At 47.3% G+C, this 17,185-nt stretch overlaps 9 protein-coding genes across 9 annotated transcripts in view; 6 read left to right on the top strand and 3 right to left on the bottom strand.

The window, feature by feature from the left end:
* Window positions 1-382: 382 nt before the first annotated feature.
* BDV38DRAFT_276484 (uncharacterized protein) lies at window positions 383-2,070 on the top strand (the record flags this gene model as incomplete). The annotated part of the gene is made up of 4 exons (XM_032058224.1): window positions 383-740; window positions 806-967; window positions 1,026-1,899; window positions 1,965-2,070. The coding sequence occupies 4 exons, from the start codon at window positions 383-385 to the stop codon at window positions 2,068-2,070; spliced, it is 1,500 nt and encodes a 499-aa protein (XP_031906887.1).
* Window positions 2,071-4,291: 2,221 nt separating this feature from the next.
* On the top strand, window positions 4,292-4,844 carry BDV38DRAFT_289292 (3CxxC-type zinc finger protein; the record flags this gene model as incomplete). The annotated part of the gene is made up of 2 exons (XM_032061211.1): window positions 4,292-4,785; window positions 4,832-4,844. The coding sequence occupies 2 exons, from the start codon at window positions 4,292-4,294 to the stop codon at window positions 4,842-4,844; spliced, it is 507 nt and encodes a 168-aa protein (XP_031906886.1).
* A 2,135-nt stretch (window positions 4,845-6,979) lies between these two features.
* Window positions 6,980-8,379, bottom strand: BDV38DRAFT_266193 (uncharacterized protein). Its single transcript, XM_032056428.1, has one exon. The coding sequence runs from the start codon at window positions 8,153-8,155 to the stop codon at window positions 7,631-7,633; it is 525 nt and encodes a 174-aa protein (XP_031906885.1). The 5' UTR covers window positions 8,156-8,379; the 3' UTR covers window positions 6,980-7,630.
* Window positions 8,380-8,791: 412 nt separating this feature from the next.
* BDV38DRAFT_266190 (aminoglycoside phosphotransferase family protein) lies at window positions 8,792-10,538 on the top strand. The gene is made up of 3 exons (XM_032056427.1): window positions 8,792-8,940; window positions 8,996-9,924; window positions 9,983-10,538. Exons 1-2 carry the CDS (start codon window positions 8,911-8,913, stop codon window positions 9,833-9,835), a joined length of 870 nt encoding a protein of 289 aa, XP_031906884.1. The 5' UTR covers window positions 8,792-8,910; the 3' UTR covers window positions 9,836-9,924; window positions 9,983-10,538.
* A 93-nt stretch (window positions 10,539-10,631) lies between these two features.
* BDV38DRAFT_43062 (uncharacterized protein) lies at window positions 10,632-11,667 on the top strand. The gene is made up of 3 exons (XM_032063335.1): window positions 10,632-10,844; window positions 10,902-11,553; window positions 11,644-11,667. The coding sequence occupies exon 2, from the start codon at window positions 10,966-10,968 to the stop codon at window positions 11,215-11,217; it is 252 nt and encodes an 83-aa protein (XP_031906883.1). The 5' UTR covers window positions 10,632-10,844; window positions 10,902-10,965; the 3' UTR covers window positions 11,218-11,553; window positions 11,644-11,667.
* Window positions 11,460-12,568, bottom strand: BDV38DRAFT_43030 (uncharacterized protein). Its single transcript, XM_032063333.1, has one exon. The coding sequence runs from the start codon at window positions 12,276-12,278 to the stop codon at window positions 11,640-11,642; it is 639 nt and encodes a 212-aa protein (XP_031906882.1). The 5' UTR covers window positions 12,279-12,568; the 3' UTR covers window positions 11,460-11,639.
* Window positions 12,569-12,857: 289 nt separating this feature from the next.
* On the top strand, window positions 12,858-13,460 carry BDV38DRAFT_276479 (uncharacterized protein; the record flags this gene model as incomplete). The annotated part of the gene is made up of 2 exons (XM_032058223.1): window positions 12,858-13,028; window positions 13,086-13,460. The coding sequence occupies 2 exons, from the start codon at window positions 12,858-12,860 to the stop codon at window positions 13,458-13,460; spliced, it is 546 nt and encodes a 181-aa protein (XP_031906881.1).
* Window positions 13,461-15,050: 1,590 nt separating this feature from the next.
* On the top strand, window positions 15,051-15,398 carry BDV38DRAFT_289287 (uncharacterized protein; the record flags this gene model as incomplete). The annotated part of the gene is made up of 1 exon (XM_032061210.1): window positions 15,051-15,398. The coding sequence occupies one exon, from the start codon at window positions 15,051-15,053 to the stop codon at window positions 15,396-15,398; it is 348 nt and encodes a 115-aa protein (XP_031906880.1).
* A 64-nt stretch (window positions 15,399-15,462) lies between these two features.
* Window positions 15,463-17,185, bottom strand: part of BDV38DRAFT_43003 (uncharacterized protein) — a 2,306-nt gene continuing 583 nt past the window's right edge. Inside the window, exons 2-3 of the mRNA XM_032063332.1 lie at window positions 16,662-17,185; window positions 15,463-16,605 (exon numbers count right to left, since the gene is read on the bottom strand). The exon at window positions 16,662-17,185 is cut by the window's right edge and continues 1 nt beyond it. Coding sequence (XP_031906879.1) covers window positions 15,528-16,605; window positions 16,662-17,185 — 1,602 coding nt within the window. The 3' untranslated portion in view covers window positions 15,463-15,527. The remainder of the gene's footprint in view (window positions 16,606-16,661) is intronic.

Raw genomic sequence — 17,185 nt, 5'->3', positions numbered from 1 at the left:
CGACTAACGGCACTGCCTCATACAGTCTCTACTGGTCGACATCGCACCGCCCAGCCGACTGTGGGACTCCTGGCTCTGGACCTGAGAAACCCGTGCGGACTCCGTATCCCGAGGCGCTGTTGGAAGAGCTCATTGGCGGCGAGACGTCTAGCATTCGCTCGCATGCGATGGTCGAATTTTGGACTGTATTGGAATTCGAGGGATCCTCCACGGATCTGCCGGAGGTTCCATTGGTCGTCTCGAGACCTTCGTTGGATGCCCAAAAGCCCTGCTATAAAGCTGGCTCTCTCCTTCTTTGTGTCGAAAGCTGAGCGAACTATCGACCATCGTCTCTTTAATCACTTCCCATTGCTCTGCCAAATCTATCCTCCATCCCTCCATGATGACCCAGCCAGCGCCCAGAAGGGCTTTGGTAGATCTGGACAATATCGAGTTCTACCGGCCCCAGCCCTTAAAATCGCAACAGTCAGAATCTGCTCTTCTTATCCCCCCGATTCTTCCGCCCCTCTCTATCCTCCCAGGTGCGGCTGCCCGCAAAACCCTCCCTCGCGGCGATAGTGCTCTGCCTTTTCACCATCCTTATGGGTTGGATTCTTCATGCAGTCCTGCATCGCTCAATACATTTGATGTCGAGTTGACCAGGTGCGCCAACGCAGCATCACTAGCGACAGATTCCCATACGGTCAACGAACTCACGCAGGGAGAAACCGGCAACGAGACCTTTGATGCCTCCACTTTCTGTACGTCTCGACTTTGGGGGATCGGTATTCTGCATTTGGTCGTTTTGCTAACGTTCGCACTGCAGCCCTGGCTTTGTCTCCCTCTCTCTCCAGCCTCCCAAAAACAACAGATCTGCCTGGCCCCTTTGGAAGTACAACAAGTCGAGAAGGGATTAGGGTCTCTACAGAGCCCGACAGTCATTTATGCTTTCCATCTTCGGACTTACAGGAGCGGGATCAGCCCCGAGGTAAGGGCTTTCGCTAAGCACTCCCCCTTTTGTACAACGTTCTGATCAAATCTCACAGACATACGGCCTTGCGGCTCACATGACGAGCCCAGCGTAAGCTACGGGCGCTGTTCAAATATCCCGCACCACGACAACCACAGCATAAATATGTGCGGGACTCCCCCGTCCACCCATATAGCACAGACACAGAACGATGTAGCCAGCAAGCCTCTCGGGGAGCGAGAAAACGATCGGGTTGCTTTGGGCGATGGCCCACTGCAGCTGAAGGAAAACATCTTAATGCCAGCCTTGAGTCAGGGGGACCCCCTTCTAAACGATCAACGACTGCCTTCGATCGGTGTGGTAGGCTCTGGCCCAGAAAACCAACGCCATTCAGACTCAGGTAGTTCCCTTTCCGCGGAGTCAAAGAAAGCATCAGTTCGTCAGAGAAGTCCGATGCCTCGTCGCCAGGTAGCAGGTGTTACCCCCAGTCCAGAACTCCCATCCACAATCACAAAGCCGCCCCGGCGAAAGTCCTTCGAAGTTGCCCATGCACGAATTGTTGGAGGGAGAAATCGACCACGCCGCAACTGCCAACCGGACGTTGATGTTGTTCAGCGTGACCGCCATCCTGACTGCTCTGACCAGGAGGAGAGCCCGCGTCTCACGAAGAGACGTAAACGTGCAATTCGACCCGTGGGAACATTGACCAACCGTACATCTTCCGGACCTTCCGGGAAGTTGCGACATAGCTCAGCGTCCGCGCAGTCAGCAAAGTCTTACGGCAGTCAAGATATTTTTGGGCATGCCATCCTTACTGTCGAGACTCACGCGTTGGGGACCTCGTATTTTTTCTCTTTCGAGCCAAACTCACCAAATGAGCTCAACGCACCGCGATTTCAGTTCGCTCATGACGAGCCGCGCCGCCTGACGGCCCCTTCATCCACGCGCGGGTCGAAAAATATTCCAAGATCAAAGAAGGGAAGATGTCCCTCGAGAAACAATATCCACACACCAGTGATATTCAACCCCATCGAAGAGCGAGAATGGGAAGTGGAGCAAATCTTGGCGTCACGGATCTGGAGAGGAAAACTGCAATATCAGGCTCAGTGGAAAAGATGTGATTTTGATCCGACCTGGTATCCAGCACGCGGGTTCAAGGGTGCTCCGTATAAGATTCAGAACTTCCACGGAGTGTTTCCAGATCAACCTGGCCCCCCCAAAAGGTTGACAGAATGGCTAGAAGGTTGGGAGGCAGGACGAGAACTTGAGGATGTCCCAGATGATGATCTTCCCGAGTAGCATGTACCGTTGGATACTATAAATTATAGTTTAGACCCTACTATACTTTGAACGCGCCTCGGAAAGCAGTGGAAGCATCCGCGCTGCTTCCCGCGACGATGAGTACACTTTACGTCACTCCGCGCTCAGTTTATGTCATCGTCCTTAGAAGTCCGCCTGCAGCTTGTTTCGTTTCTGTTTGAAGCGGCGCTAGGTTGCTGCATGCATGATTTTGAACCTGATTCCCAAATTACTACTGCTACTGCGTTAGAGGAGGTCGATGCGTGCAACGAGGACGAATGGGAGATGGAGGAGATTGTGGCTTCGCGCGTGCTCCATGACAAGCTCCAGTGCCAGGTGCAATGGCAAGGCTGTGAATCTGACACAGCCCGGTATACTGCGCACGGATTCAAGGTTGCTCCATGCAAAATCCGAACGTTCCATGAAACGTTCCCAGACCAACCTGGATCCCCGAAACGACTAAAGGGATGGACACAAAGCTGGGAGTTCGGGACAGGAGCGCCCGGATATTCCCGACGATGATTTACCTAGTTAGCATGTGCCATCCCAAATATCACAGGATGCCAGTCTCTTCTGCTGTTCGTTCAACGGACAAAAGCTCATTTGGAAAATGTTAGCGCAGCTAGCCCTCTGCGCCTTACCTTATTCTACCCGTATTGATAAAATAGAAAGCCCTAATCGATGCATGGGCGAGTATAAACCAGACTAGGTTTGGCGATATTCCTTACTCAGAATGTAACAGTACTCTAAGCACACGTTTCACCGCACCCATACTTGTCATTCCACTCATTGTCGGGGTTAATCCGCTGTACAGTCCATTCCCGGCCCATAGTTGCTAAACTTCCGGATCCAAGGTATCTCTGAGTGGCGAAAAACTATACTGATTTCCCAGGCATTTCTTCCATCTGTATTAGCCGATTGCAAAGATAGCTCAATTCAGTTGTACAGGTAACGTATCTTGATAGGCTGTGAAATTACCTACCCTAGCTTTGGTCGTGGAGAACGAGATCTTTTGCAAGACTGCCAAAATCTTTTCAAAATAAGTTATGCTTCCAGTACTCCAGTATCCAGAAGTTCAAGGATTATCTTCTACAAGAGGAAACTCACACCATGCTAAGAAAAACTTATTGTCTCTGCAATTCTATAGAGAGGCCCGAGCGATCCCACAAGGTGTCAGGAAGGATACGTCTGACACTTCAGAGGTCCAGTCAGCCCAATGCAGTGACAACCTGTGATTACCACTTCCGGCATAGCGGATAAGCTCCACGAAGTCTGCACTAGTACTAAACAGGCAGGCTTCGATAGGAATCTGCGGAATTAACAATCCCAGCACTGCTGATGTCTACTATTGGGCAGCTACACTTTCCAGATTCATGGAAATGTGTGTGTACGATATAATTAGCAAGCCATTGTTACTCTGCTCAGGCCTCAACCAATCGTGATTGGGTGGGGAATGGTGGTTGTGTGATCAATCGATGGTCTGCATTTCATGTTTTGTTAGCATGCTTACTGCTCTTCAGGAAGGCCCTGTCTTCGTGGATCATGACGGGTGCGGGGAATAGTGACAGTCGCTGCGGAACGCTGCAGTGGACCGTCTGGAGGATCGCCCGGAGGCTTGCCCCCTTCACTGCGGTTTTCAGTATTCACTCCACCCCTCCGTGGTGTGCCAACACTCAGGACAGCATTGGCACGGTAGTTTGAGAAAAATGATGGGGAAGAATGGGAAGTGGAGGAGATCGTGGCCTGCCGAGTCTCCCGCGGAAGCTTCAATATCAGTTGCGATGGAAAGGATGCGACCCTGACCAAACCTGGTATTCCGCACACTGCTTCAAGGGTGCTCCTACGCGTTACACCACATGAAACATATCTACCAATCAACTCGTGATGTGGCTGCGATGTGTTGTCCTCAGGAGGTACAGCTGCTGCCTTTAAGCGGGGTAACCCTTCTCCTAGACAAGTGTTCACAAGCCTAAGGCCAAATTCTGGATTCTTAACGCATGCTTCTGACATCTTAAATCCCACTATCTGGCACCCAGATTCAAAATGCCACGCAAGGAACGCAAAGCTGCGAAATTGTGGTCGCTCCACCCAAAGCTTCATGACGACGTAGCACAGTTGTTAAACGAAGAAGGGCTTCAACTAGACTTCCTCAACGCCGATGATGAGGAAACCAACATTGAGGAACGGGACACGAACGTTATGGGCCGATTCATATGCCGAAACAGCGGATGTCACTCCAGCGGTTGGTCCAGCAAAAAGATCGCGATTACAATTCGCATGTACCCCCGCCAGCTATATAATGCGCGAGTGTATCACCAGCGATGCAAAAACTGCAGAGCCGTTGGTCGGCTAGTCCTGGATCAGGGGTGCTATGCAGAAAGAGTGACATACTGGCTCAAAAAATGGAATGGTATTGAAGTAGAGAAACCCAGATTTTCTGGTCAGAGCAGAGGTCCGCATGATAGTGAACTGTGTGAGGGATGTAAAGCTGGCCATTGTCCCAACTCGAATGAGGATTTAGCATTAGTACTGGCTAGGTAAGTTCCGTACCAGGATTTCTTATGCACTAACCAACCATCCTAGATTGTCTATCTGAGCATTGCGGCTGAGGTGATAATTTATACCATGCTAGTACCTCGAGACAATGGATTGTCTATTAGTATGGTTTTAGGGTCTCCGAAAATCCGATCGTTCTGTTGTCGGGGCAATTTTCAGAGCGCGAGATGTGAAATAGTGCAGTGCGAATTAGCGTCCCAATGAATGCCATTGTATAATACCTTTAGAAACATGAGATTCGTAGTTTGCAGATGAAAGACACGCGTTCAAATGGACATGTTAGCCACAAGATTTATCAGCGAACTCATTCTGAGTAATGCGAATAAATTAGTGCTTCAGGTCTCTGAATATCGGTGTGGATTTCTGCGGGGGATCGCCCGTGGTACTGCCTTTCACTGTGGCTTTCTTACCCGCCCAATCCCTCCATTGTCTCCAATTTAGGTTAACGTACAAGACATTCTAATATGGGAGTTTACTTGCCTATCCTGATCAAATCAGTTCTGCGCTGGTAAAGACTTCGTGATATAAATGAAAGGTCAATCGGCCAATATTAAATTCATCTTTCTAACTCGAAATTAAACTATACTACATTAGTATATTATTAAGGGCCTCTCATTGACCCTACGTTCACACAATTTGTTTTACGACCATTTAGTTATGGGCTCCTTGGGGCATCTCTACTACATTAGGAGGCGCAGTTCAAGAGAAGTGGGCATTGTTTTTGATCCAAAAAAAAAAAAAAAAAAAAAAAAAAAAAAGGCTTTCCATAGATAGACAAGAAGGCTAAGCTGTTTGTGAACTAGATTACCTCATGTATATATGCCCTGATGGGAAACTCTAAAAGTGAATCTCCCGCTTGAATGCGAACAAGAATGATTAATTATAGGAAGGATACTTTAACGATATATTAGGCGAGAAGCAGATCATGACATGTCGTAGCCGACCGGGCAATGCTGCAGCCCTGTGGAAACACCATAAAAACAACGAGGTAGCTTTCTCCTCCTATAGAACATGGCAATCTCGCGACATACCGGGCATTTCAACGATGTCCAAATGAACTCCTGGACGTGGTTCGACACTTGCTTAACTAACCGGCACAGTGCCTGTATGATACATAGGGACTTTTTTCCCGAAAGACCAGGAAGAATACAACTCTAATATGGCAGGATGAGCTTTTCTTGAACGCTATCCGAATACGTTATACGCTTGGACCCGGCTTACTAAGTCGTCCTGATTCAGGGCCACTCTCCTAATCTACATTGATTTGGTGGAAGCCTTGACGAGGGTCTTTGTCATACCAACTCTGCGTGACGAGTAATTGTTTCAGCGAGTGTCGCCACAGCCGTAAGTGAGATAATCATTGGAGCCAAAAGAAATGAAAAGGACAGGGTCGCTGTCTTGAAGAGAGATGGGGATCTGGGGCCAGTCCGAAGCAGGCCTCAACGAATTGTGATTGGGGTGGGGACATACTGGTTGTGTGATCCACCGACCCCTTCGTGGTCTCCGTTTCGCGTTAGCCTGTTTTCTGCCTTGGACGGGGGCCTCACTCCGTGGATCATGACGGGCGGGGAATAGTGACAGTCGCTGAGGAGCGCTGAGGGTCGCCCGGAGGCTTGTTCCATGGTCCCTTCACTGCGGGTTTTGTATCCACTCAGGCCCTCATAGTCTCCATTTCAAGTTAGCGTGTCCAATGGCATTGCCGTATTGGGTTTACTGTCTCTTCTTGGATCAATGAATCCGCCCAGAGGAGTAGTGGCGCAGCTTTGTCCAATCAAAAACAGAGAGACCTATTTGTTACCGAGCGTATTGACGATATCTTCGAATTATGTTTCAGCTTTCTCCCAAAGTACTTTACTCAGAGCAATTTCCATAATCACTGATCTTCAGTCTTTCAGTTTGACTACAATCAATGAAATAGACAATACATCGGTAAGCTCCTGTGCTCTGCTGGATAGAGTGCATCGTCGTGTTGTTATACGTGACTACAAAATCCCTATTTACAAGGCAAGGTCACCTATATCCCTTGCTCTCGGCTCTGGACAGCTGCACAGAGGGTGAGTCATTTGTCCTTAGTCCATAACAGTTGTTCGAGTCGGTGGTCAACCTTCAGACTAGTGTTACTCCCCCTGTCGTAGTAGAATGTCAGAAAACAGTGTCGTTCACAATATTGAGTGCGAATATAGCAAGTATGAACAAAGTTTATTTGATAATCAGGACCACCACAGGCCGCGAAATGGAAGGTGTCAGTCATAGTAGAAACAACGTGCGAGTAGTGAATTAAGGAGCAACTATATTCGACGGTACTTATAAACTTATATCTACAGGCGGCCACGGCACATGGTTAGTACTGACAGGTAATACTCAATCCCAGCGAAATCCGCGACGACTAATGCGGTGCCATTCCTCCTTGGGTACAAGGTAAGCTATTTCCCTTCTCAATGCGGCCTGATCCTCCCTGTTAAAGAATGACTGTGTGCACACTCTGATATATGGACTTGACCTTGTTCATGCGAGATATAGAGTGATTTAGAATACTTGCGAATGAGTTCAAAGCCATAAATTGATGGATTACCTTTCTAACAGCAAGTAGAAACGCAACAAAAAAGAACAAGAAACTGGGGAAAAGAAGACACAGAAAATAACACGGCATATAAAACGAATCTTCAACGGTATTGTGGATCTGAACATGAGTTGGGCTCGGGTCCGAGATCCCCAAATTGGCCAGAATGCGTAAGATGCTGCCTTGCTCGCATTTGTTTCTTGCAAGATAGATGACTTGATGACCCAAGGAACAACAAAGTAGACATCTGCCTGCTGACATCCGCACTAGTAGTAAGCTCCCCGGTCGAGTTCGAGAGGTGTCTGATCTGGCCACAGCTTACGAATCCCGTTCTTTGCAGCTGTAACTTGTGCCGTGTCCGTGATAAGCCGATGCTGGTGTAGCAGATTGATCTGATCCGTCGTCCAAAATCTGCAACCAACTCCGTTTGAATCGAATTCGTATTTGTGTCGTCCATTCTCGATCAGCAAATCGTAAAAATGTCTGACCTTCAGGCCGGGGACGACTCCGAGAAGAAATTGTGCTTGAGCATCCTTGGACACAGTATATGACAGCTCAGAGATGATTACATAGGCTTTGGAGCCTCCAGGGAGAATGGTACTTGGCACGGAGTAGCTAGGCTGGCAATCGATTCTGACAGAGCTTCGGTCGGATGTCAAGAGGTAGAGACACCAATGATTTGTGTTGGCCTTTTTGCTGTGCGGCACAGCAATCAGAGACTCCACTGGTGACTCCAGAATCTGGGCCTGGCGGTGCTTTGGTATAAAATTGAGGGGCTGAAAGTTTGCCATTCTTCAAACCATGTGTCGGAGAGTCCTGGCACACGTTAAATTCTTCAATGCATAACACCACAACAACATGGACACATACCTAAGCGGTAAAAGGTGGAATAAGAAGTTCAAAGAAAAGCGAGGAGAATCTGTTTCGCGTAAGTTTGTCAAAGGATGGGCTTGGAGCAGTGAATGGGTGCCCTTAAATATTATCGGGTTCTAAACAGCCTAAGCGCCTCGCTGTCTATCGTCATGATGGATTGTTTCAGAACTCGCCGTGCACATGATAGATGAAAGCCTGGGAAGCCGAATAGCTATAATTAGAGGTTGAAAGTTGAGGCCAGCGCGTAGAGGGACTAATCATTGACAGAAATGCGATCAACCTTTCATTATGTGTGCCGCCCAAGGGAATCCAGCAAGAGAGGGGAGCCAATGGAAGTCAAATGTTCATCTAAATCTAAAACGATCTACTTTTATCTCAACCGACGTCCTCTAGGTGAAGCCAGCGACTGCTGAGACAAGACTGGTCAGCCGGAACCCACTGAGCGCTAACTAGGCGCTTGATCCACCTATCAATCTCCCTTCATGGTCTGTTGCGCTCCTTGGCAATGACTAAGCCCAACCATGATAACAATGGAATCAACAATGTTAAAGTTTCGTACATTCAGCTTACCTACCTTTTTTTTCCCTTGCCGTCTTGGAATGGTACCTCGATACGAACCCAGCTTTTTCCCTTCTCACGGACCCTTACACAAAATAACCGAAGAATTAGGAATATGGAAGGACCCTTACGCCCATTCACCGATGTATTGACTCCCTTAATTCTTCCGGTGGTGAATATTGCACTAACAATCTCGACAGCCGGCCAGTAAGGCCTCGGACAGGGCATTCCCGCTGGATGATAAGGACATCAATTGCGTCTCCGATGAATCTCTCATCGACCTCTTCAAGTCTTCTCCGATCCTTTACGATTTCGGCCAAACGACGGTGGTGCGATTGTCTAAGAATCTCGTTTTAAAAGGCGGCGGCAATGTGCTGCCTTGCGAGGCAAAGGTCCTTCAACTAGTCGCATCAAAGTCCAATATTCGAGCTCCTCGTGTCCATCGGTCTCTCCACTTCATGGACGATACGAAATATTTTGGCACCATGGGATATATTGTGATGGATTATATCGACGGCGAGCCGCTTGATGGCTGCTGGAGAGATCTCAGTGATGAACAAAAGATGGATGTCGCGAAGCAGACGGCCCAGATGATCATCGAAATGCAGTCCATCAAGCTGTTGGAGCCAGGCCCGATCGGCGGGGGCCCATGTCGCGGTCGCTTCTTCACGCACTACAGCGCCGGGCCTTTCAAGGACGTGGCCGAATTCGAGGGCTGGTTCAACCACAAGCTGGACATCTGTAAAACATACAAGCACGCATCGTCAGACCTTCCGCCCTTCAAGTTCACCGAGTTTGTTCTCACCCACCAGGACATCAGTCCGCGGAACCTTATTCTGGACCGAAACGGCCTTGTGTGGCTCGTGGACTGGGCAGATGCGGGTTCGTATCCCCCGGCCTTCGAAATGGCAGCTCTATGCTCTCAGTCTCAGTTCATCGACTTTAATGACATGGTGCTGTCATTACTCCCGCGATACCCTTTGGAAGAACAGCAATTAGATTCCATTGGATACGCCCTTTCAACAGCTGCACTGGCTTGATTATTCCTGGATGGACGCCGCCTTAAACATACCCAGTCGTCCTCAGCTTGGCGATTCTCGCTCGAACCACATTTTCACTACGACGGAAGGCAGGTTAATGCAATGGATTATGATATGGCCTCAAGGCTAACACTACTTGAGATGCAGCGTACTGCTCTCAAAAACCCGTTGTTCAGACACCCATTAAGTGGATACAACCAACCAGGGCAGAAGAACGGTCTCAACGCAGCAGATGTACACAACAGTCCACGACCACTGCGCAGATCTACATGTCCTAAGCCCGACCTTCGGTTATTCCGCCTTGACTCGTATCGTCGCTCCACTCCAGTAGCCTCAGAAATAGTGCTAAGAATTAGTTTGTTGGAAGCATCAGAATGAATCATGGATATGAGTTGGGAAGTATCCTCTTGGTCAGCACGGCGTAGAAGATGTAAGAATCGTTCTAGAATATTTGTATTATCTCATAGTTATGGTATCTCGCACAGTCCTTGGTATCCAACATATTCTACGCTCTCCCGTGGGCAATTGTGTGTCGGGTCATTGGCCTCAACCCGAATACTGCGAGATCGTAGTCGTCCTATAATCCACACACATTACGAGGATATATAAACGCAATCTTGTAGGAGGTTTGGTGATGAAAGAGACATGGAGAAATATTACCTGAGGGTTCAGGTGTCTCATAACTCTTTTTGCGCCCGCCTCCATTCACAATTTTCTCAACGTATCCCTACAGATGTTCTGCTTTCATGCAGAATGTCAAAAGTAGGAAAGTGGTCATATGATCACGCGCCAAACACTTGCTTATGGTACATATACCCGTGACTCCATTAGACACTACGCACTTAAAAGGTAAAATAAACCTGAAGCATGTGCTTTCCCCTCTAATTATCTGATGTCATGTGATGCCCCACTACGAAACGTTGGGCACGTTTGACGAGTTGAGGGGCGCACCCCGCGCAAACAGAAACCATATCAACACGTACGATTTCTTCGTATAGTACACCTGGAAGTAATAATATTGCGGAATATCCAAGAAGCAGAGACTGAAACTAACAGAGGATACCAGAGACCTCATACGCGGGGCAGCGGCTGATCGACCCGATAACTATACAATCCGAAATCAACGTGTCATGGCTGGAAATGTCGGGGACAAGGCATTGCAAGGGGAGTGGGAAGAGATTTCAGTTTATATATTTGAAATCAAGGAGTACATGATAATGGAATTCGAAGGTGTTTCATGCAACATTCTGGATGGAGAAGGAAAGCAACAAGCGGGCCCCTTCAATGAGAAGAATGGTTTGGTGGAACACCCCGTTCGGCCAGGAGATAGATGCTTTGTACTGAAGGCACGCATCAAGTTCAAGAAGTCGATGTCACGATAAATCATCCATTCGATTCGCCTGTCTAAAGAGAAGTTGCTGGGCCAATCGATACGTGTGTTCATATCCAATCTTCGCGACGAAGAGCCCGTCACCCATCCCCTTGGGACAGAATATGGAAATGCAATTCGTCACCATCAATCTTCCCATCTCTATTTCGTCCGCCCATCTCTGGCTCGCCATTACCCCTTCAAGGAAAGGTGCCGGGAGGTTTTCACACACAAGATGTCGAGGCATGGAGCGGAATTCAACACACTGGTTAAGATCGCCTTCACAAGTCAGCCACGGAAGGTTCAAACATTAGGACGAAACTTATACTTAAAAGAGGCGGAATGTCTGGTTCAATATAATTCAAGTATTCTTGATACACGCGTCGTCGTTGTGGCCCTTGACTGAGAGAAGTATCTTGCACCGCTTGTGTCTGGTTAGATATCTATTATTGCATATACCCTAGAATAATTACCTGTCAGAAAGAGTTCATATTCAGCATTTCCCGATAATCCCTCATCCCTTATCGCTATTAAGGTCTCAAGCAAGTCTGGCGACCATTTCTGGCGTTCGTTGGGCTCGATATCGCTGGCAAGGTTGTAAAAGAGATCCCAGCTCATCTTACCACCGGACCAGGAGGTTGGAGTGTACGACATTGCCCAGAATAGTATACCGTCAATGTTCAAACTGCGAAGAACAGCACATCTCTGGCGTGTGATTTCTTTTCTGTGCTTTTCGGTCGTCCCATCAAACGGCGATTCCTTGGGGCCTCCAAAGATGAGAATAATATTTCTTCGGAAGACTGGGGCTTTCTTCAAGTCCTTTCTGGTTTGGTTCTCTCGATACTGTTTTCCCTGCTCCCGAACCTCTCGGGCTTCTTTAAGGTATCGCTCCTTCCTCAAGCGCTTTGAATCTTCAACATTTTGGCGGATACGGAATGTGACTTCATTAAGCCTTAAAGATAGATTTGTTATTTCCTGCCAATCATCAGGCTTTGGCATAAAATTGGTGACCGTCCTTTCAAGCGCTTCAGCCTTCGTAATTATTGTTTTCAGCTGTGAAATAAGAGTAGCCATTTCTAATCGAGAAGGTTATCATGCGCCCTGCAAGGAGAAAGTTTTGGGAAGACATGGGATGAGAGAAATTCTCGGCCTGAGTACTTCTCATGACTGCGAGAAGTTCTCCGATCATGGTATTTCTGCATGGCGGCCCAATTTCCTCCTTGACGACCAATAACATATTCCAAATAAGCAGGGGTACTCCACTCTTTACATCCAATTGGAATCTCTAGGGCTATATAACTTTAGATCAAGAAAAGCTGCCGGCTAACATCAAAGGCTTCAAGTTAAGATCCATGAATTTATCCAGCTATCTTCCCCTTCAGGCATGTGAGTACGTTCGTACGCTGTCTCTAGCGGTACTGGTAACAATAAAATGGAGCTAGCAGCTACAAGGATATGCTTGATTGCTCTGTTCCTAACAAGATCGTCGCTTTGTATCTAATAGAGTTGGAATCGAAACCGGAGATGGCTGGCTTACAGGATTTCGAAAAATATAAAGCAAACCTCATGATACCTATAAGCTGCTCGTCTTGTCCGTCGATACACACCGCAATTTGGCACTGACCAGCTTCATTTTTATTGAGTCGATCAGTCATGCGTTGGTTCAGCGCCGCCTTTCAGAACTTGAGGGCCGCCGTTCAGAAGTATCTGAGTTTCATGGGTTCTCTTCCATGCCCGGCGTTCGAAACTATTGACAGTGAGGAGGATCTCACTTCTTTACGACCTCTCTCCTCATCTAGCACTGTTCAGTTACCAACACCACCTGTGAGTAACGAGCGTGTATTTGTTACAGTCCACATGCTTACGTTTACTGGCATGAAGTTGAGTCAAGTAGTGGTCGCGGGCAAGCCCCTCAAAAACGCCATTGTCGGTACTTATGAACCGCGGACGAAAATAATCGTCTTAGACGGATCTCACCTACCTATCCCGTTTAAGGCTGAGGTTCCTCTTCAGTCCTGCAAACTTAAACGTTTCGAGTCTGAGCCTACCCTATCAAGCAATGGACATATCGATGTTTCCTTTACCTATGTGAATATCAAAGCTTGGACCGCTGTTGTTTCTGTTCCGTATCGAGATGTTAAAGTTCAGCTGGCTCGATCCGCGTTCCCAGCGTATCAGCAGGATTATGATTATCCAGCTCCTCCCAACCCTGTCAGGCTTATGCAGCTCCGGCAGCACAACTTTGTTAAATGCTGATTTCTTCTCTTCTTGGTCCTGACATTGTTGACAAGAATCCAAGGAGCCCGACCTAATGATTTGTTTTTCCCTTTGATTCTTTTCATTTCTATCTTTAGCTTAGTTCGCCAGGAACCCTACTTCTATATAGTCTATGAATATGTGCCTTTTGTTCCTCTTGTTCGAGTTTGAATCATGTTCGGTTACCTTTCAAGCCATGGCCCCGATTCCAATACAACACCAAAAGGAGACGCAATTTTCAATTCCCTGGGACGAAACTGTCCTACGTCTTTATTTTTGTTGGTTTTTTATCTTCCTTCCTACATGTCTTTTGCAATATCATTCCATCAGACAGGGTCGAACTCTTTCATCACTAGGAAATATTGTTATTATAATATTGCCTCTATTCCTGTCTTCTTCTTGGATATTTAAGTTACGGTAGAATTGTATAATGGGTAAATCCCCAGCATCTTGAACTAACACGAAGATAGGTAACTTAGCAGATTGCTGAGGCAGTCATTCCAATCATACCATTGCCATGTCCAGTACCGCTGATCTTGCCGCCGACGCTTTTTATGGTCCCTGTAGACGATGGATCCCATGATTATGATGATGATGATGATGATGATGATGATGCAGTTGCCCCTTGTTAGTTGCCTAGGTTCGACCCCTGGGATTTAACATGACTAAGACCTGGAGTGAGGATGGAATTTCTATAATAACTTTATCACTGTTGTGCATGCGGCCACGAAAGTCGAACAGAGTGTTTTGCATAACCGAACCTTTACGCTATAGACCTCTAGGTTAGCCAGTACAAAGCACGGCTGCTCCTTCAACTTTTCTTTTAATTAGCACAAATCGCAACGCCAGGGCAAGAGCCACTTACTGTCAGCGGCAGAGTTGGGCTAGGGAGTACGATGATTTCTCCAAGATCCCTGGAGGTCGATGTGCTGATGGATTGGGTCGGTGATGGCTGATCATTTCCCAAAGTTGGTGCCATTGCAACGTAGGCCCTTTCTGCTGAATCCACGGGCGAAGCTGGTTTGATAGGCCGAATTGTAGGGGTCGATGAATGGCTGGACACTTTGGGAAATATATCCTCATAGAAATGCAAAGCCGAATGCCATATCGTACATACATCCGAGCTTTCTTGCGATTTTTGAGTCCACGGTGGTCAACAAATTCCCTGACTTGTCACTCGATTTGATCCCGCAACCCCTTGATCACCTGATTGATTCCCATTAGGATGGCCACCCCACCCGCTGCGGTAATCAGATGGGCGAAAACTGCGCTAATAGGTTAACAGGGAGAACGTATTTATTTCGGGCATCAAGACAATTTCCCGAAAACCCCTCCACCAGATAATCTGCTTTCGCGCAGACACTATCCTGCGCTTTGCTTTTGTTTAAAAGTATTGAAATATAATACTTTCAAAAAAATAATTGCAGAGTAGGCTACAAGTCGCCCACTAATTTCTGTTCTATAAAAGTGAATGTAGGTTATATCACTCTGCAAATTTAGCTCAGTGCTAAGCACTTGCACTTACAGCGATTATCAACGTCCAGAGTATTACGGTTTTCGAGGCCTGTCTTGAAAATGCAGATGGATACAATGGCTGAGCTTGTGGCTTTCCTCGAGAAGGCGCACTGGGAGAAACGGGGCAAGGATACCTCAATCTGTGTCGACGAAAATCTCGAATCTGTATTGGTAAAATTTGCGTCGGGACTACCAGATTTGAAGGGTCATGACCTACAGGCATGGAAAACCACGGGATCCACGAGGATACTGAAGACGGCAGCCTATCTTATCCCCATTTGCACAATCGAGGGAACGCCTCGAGTCGAAAACGGTCCCGAACTCATCCCAGGTTCGCGGCCGTTCTACTTTGAAGACGAGATTGTTATATCTGGCTCGCTCTACTACGTCCTCGCCTTACCCCCAAGACCGAAATCGGATTAAGATCAACTATTGTCAGGGTTATGGAACAATGCACAAATATTTCCAATAGTACCCAAATTGATATACATCCATGATGCCCATATTACTCCTCGGTACGGACAACCTAATATGGATATCTGGTTTCCATACCTATGTCGCTGCGACAGGATGTTGATCTAAGACATTGTTTGAGATATTTGGCGGAGACCATTGGTATGCTCCATGTTCGATTGAGGCTATATTGTCTATTGTAGGCCAGGAAACTCGAGGTTCGGCAGAAGCAATTATCGCGTCTATTGGGCCGGTATCAGTGTTGTAACTGTCCATGCCCGTAGGCCAGGAAACTCGAGGTTCGGCAGAAGCAATTATCGCGTCTATTGGGTCGGTATCAGTATCGTAACTGTCCATGCCCGTAGGCCAGGAAATTCGAGGTTCGGCAGAAGCAATTATTGCGTCTATTGAGTCGGGACCAGTGTTGTAACCATCAGTATAGATGGAATTGCCGACTACTGGTGCAAGACTGGATTGACGGGACCTGGTTTGGGCTTCGAAGAATTGAATCTGTTTTTGAGACATAGTTGTTCCATGCAGTAGCGGAGTTCCAGTTAATGCTCGGCTAATCGAGTTCCGCAATTGATTTCTTGAACTAATATTGATAGCTGCAGAATTATCGGACCGTGGACATCCAAAAGTCTGGTATTCTATTGCTGGGTTCGATTGAGAGCCAAAGTCACGTAAAGGGCTAACATCTAGCATACCAGGGCGCGCGGAATTGTCGTTGCTAGGTTGCACTGTCCGATTTTTCCGAGGGCCTGATTCCGATACGTGGCCTTGTGAAGGGAGCGCTACCTGGGTGAGACATTGTCTTTTCGCAGCTAGCGGATAGAGGTCACACGCTGATCGCTTATTGGAAATAATCGCTTCTGCGGAACTCATATTTTGTTCCTTATGTATTGTTCCATTGTTCCTCTTCTCGAGACCATCTGCCTGGCTGTCAACTTGGTCGGCTGATGTTGAGAAACTCGACATGGGCAGATTGGAATTCTCCACTTCAGAATCTGGAGTTTGTGCTTCTTCCTCTCTCGTTTTGGATGTGAACAGAGTCTGTGAAGGTATTTGCTTGTAGATTTTCGACAGAACATCAGCGAGGTCTTTGGCCCACTCTGCTTGAACAGGCCTTAAAGCTTTACATATCATATGGACCTTAAAAAGTTTGATCTTACGCCATCTATAAATGATCAATATGACGAGAACCAGTATGAAGGTAAGTAGAATTTAACTCACTTAGTCCAATGAGGCTTTGAAATCCGGAATATATCGATGAGCTCAAAATGTGACAGCTTCTTCCCGCGATCAACTTTGAAGTCTTCTGCCCGAGAAGCTTTGTGACCTAGCACACGTTGGAGAGCCACACTTCTGATTGTCTCACCCTTTCGCGGAGTGCTATTTGACTCTACAAATGCATTCTCAAGCAATTGAACTTGTTCGTGTAATTTAATCTCAAGCAGCCTCTGGGCCAAGTCACTCATTTCCGAATGGTGGTCAAGCACTTTCAACAACTGGCTGACGATATGTCCATCACTGAGCAAGGGCAGTTTATTCCAGAAGTGTTCTGGGTTTGCGCTATAGGTGGCTATGAACTGTGTCGCACTACTTTCAAAATCATGACGAAAGGACTCATAAATCAATTTTGAATCTGGATCTTGGAGGACTTTTTGAATGTTGGTCTCTTCGGTGGTCTCTTCGGTGGTCTCTTCGTTGGCAGTCTCTTCGGTGGCAGTCTCTTCGGTGGCAGTCTCTTCGGTGGC

Source organism: Aspergillus pseudotamarii, assembly GCF_009193445.1.
Source record: "Aspergillus pseudotamarii strain CBS 117625 unplaced genomic scaffold BDV38scaffold_144, whole genome shotgun sequence".
NCBI classification, from domain to species: Eukaryota; Fungi; Ascomycota; class Eurotiomycetes; order Eurotiales; family Aspergillaceae; genus Aspergillus; species Aspergillus pseudotamarii.
Note: the sequence above shows the minus strand (reverse complement) of the source record. Positions and strands in the feature narration are given on the sequence as shown.